General features: G+C 63.1%; 1 protein-coding gene across 1 annotated transcript in view; it reads right to left on the bottom strand.

Annotated features, from left to right (window-relative positions):
• LOC104463879 (atrial natriuretic peptide receptor 2-like) overlaps positions 1 to 1,174 on the bottom strand; it is a gene marked incomplete at both ends in the record, with an annotated part of 3,405 nt that extends 2,231 nt beyond the window's left edge. Inside the window, 5 exon segments of the mRNA XM_010076389.1 lie at positions 57 to 189; positions 278 to 372; positions 465 to 600; positions 879 to 992; positions 1,079 to 1,174. Coding sequence (XP_010074691.1) covers positions 57 to 189; positions 278 to 372; positions 465 to 600; positions 879 to 992; positions 1,079 to 1,174 — 574 coding nt within the window.
• Between the last annotated feature and the right edge of the window lie 7 nt (positions 1,175 to 1,181).

Below are 1,181 nucleotides of genomic sequence, written 5' to 3'. Positions count from 1 at the left end.
GCACCCACAGGGAAGGGTGCTGGGGTCTGAGGGACGTGGGGACCCCGTACACTCACTTTTATCGCAGGAGGGATCATCCACTTCAAAGACACAGGGCGGGTTGTCCAAGGGGGGAGCCCCCTTCACCCATGGGATGGGTCGTCCCAGCCAATGGATCTGCTTCTCCACACCCGAGTAGTGTCCCACCACCTATGTCAGAGAGAGCTGAGGCCCCCCCTGCCCCAGCATCCAGTCCCCAAGCCCTGGCTGACAGCAGGATCCTGGTGCCAGCCCCCACCTCATACTGCCCGCTCTCAGGGTCGCCCATGGCCCACAGGTTGAAGTCCGTGTCCCGGTCGTTGTTGCTGTCCATGCTCACCAGCCCTGTCACACCTGCGGGACAAGTGAGACCCAGGTGGGATGGGGATCAGGTTCCACCGCCACCATGGTACCCGCAGCCCAGCTGCCCCCTGTCCCACTGTTACCCTGGAATTTGCGGTCCCGCATCTTCTCAATGATGTGGGTGGCGTTTTTCTTGGAGCCGCCCTCCTGCAGAGTCTCGTTCAGAACCATGGCGTACAGCAGCATCCCATCATAGAAACACCCCGCAACGAGGTTCATCTGCCGGGGGGAACCTCAGCACATCCACGGCCATGCGCACAGGAGCACCCTGGCCCCAGGACCCCCAAGCCAGGGCCACGCACCCACCCTCAGTCCCACAACTCCACTCCGCGGCCAACGTGCACCCTGCGGGGATGGCAGCGCCAGTGGCTATTCCCACCAGGGATGCTCCCTCTGGCATTGCTCGTGGCTGCGTCTCGCTCTCTGGATCCTGGCAAGGTGCCACAGCCCCACGCAAAGGGTGCCCTCTGCCCCACCACGCATGGGGACTCACTCACCAGGGAGTAGTTGAGCTGCACCCCGAAATTCTGCTTAGCTCGCAGGATAAGCTGGGTTTGGAAGTGCTGGTACTCGGGGTTCTGGGGCTCATAGTAGGTGATCACCAGCACCATCTGCAACCGAGCACAGCACCCCAGTTCACACGCCAGGGCCAGGCTGGGGAGGTACCCGTCCCCAGGCTTGTGGGGCACAGGCTCACCCGGAAAGCCTCACGCAGCCCCGAGTCCTGGCCTGGGCTCTGCTGCCAGGGCTTGAAGGGGTCATGGGAGGAGCAACCCCGCGGGGTTTCCCCAAAGAAATCA

This window comes from Pterocles gutturalis, unplaced genomic scaffold (genome assembly GCF_000699245.1).
Source record: "Pterocles gutturalis isolate BGI_N339 unplaced genomic scaffold, ASM69924v1 scaffold27358, whole genome shotgun sequence".
NCBI lineage: Eukaryota > Metazoa > Chordata > Aves > Pterocliformes > Pteroclidae > Pterocles > Pterocles gutturalis.
The sequence above is the reverse complement of the archived record's forward strand: the minus strand, read 5'-3'. Positions and strand labels throughout refer to the sequence as shown.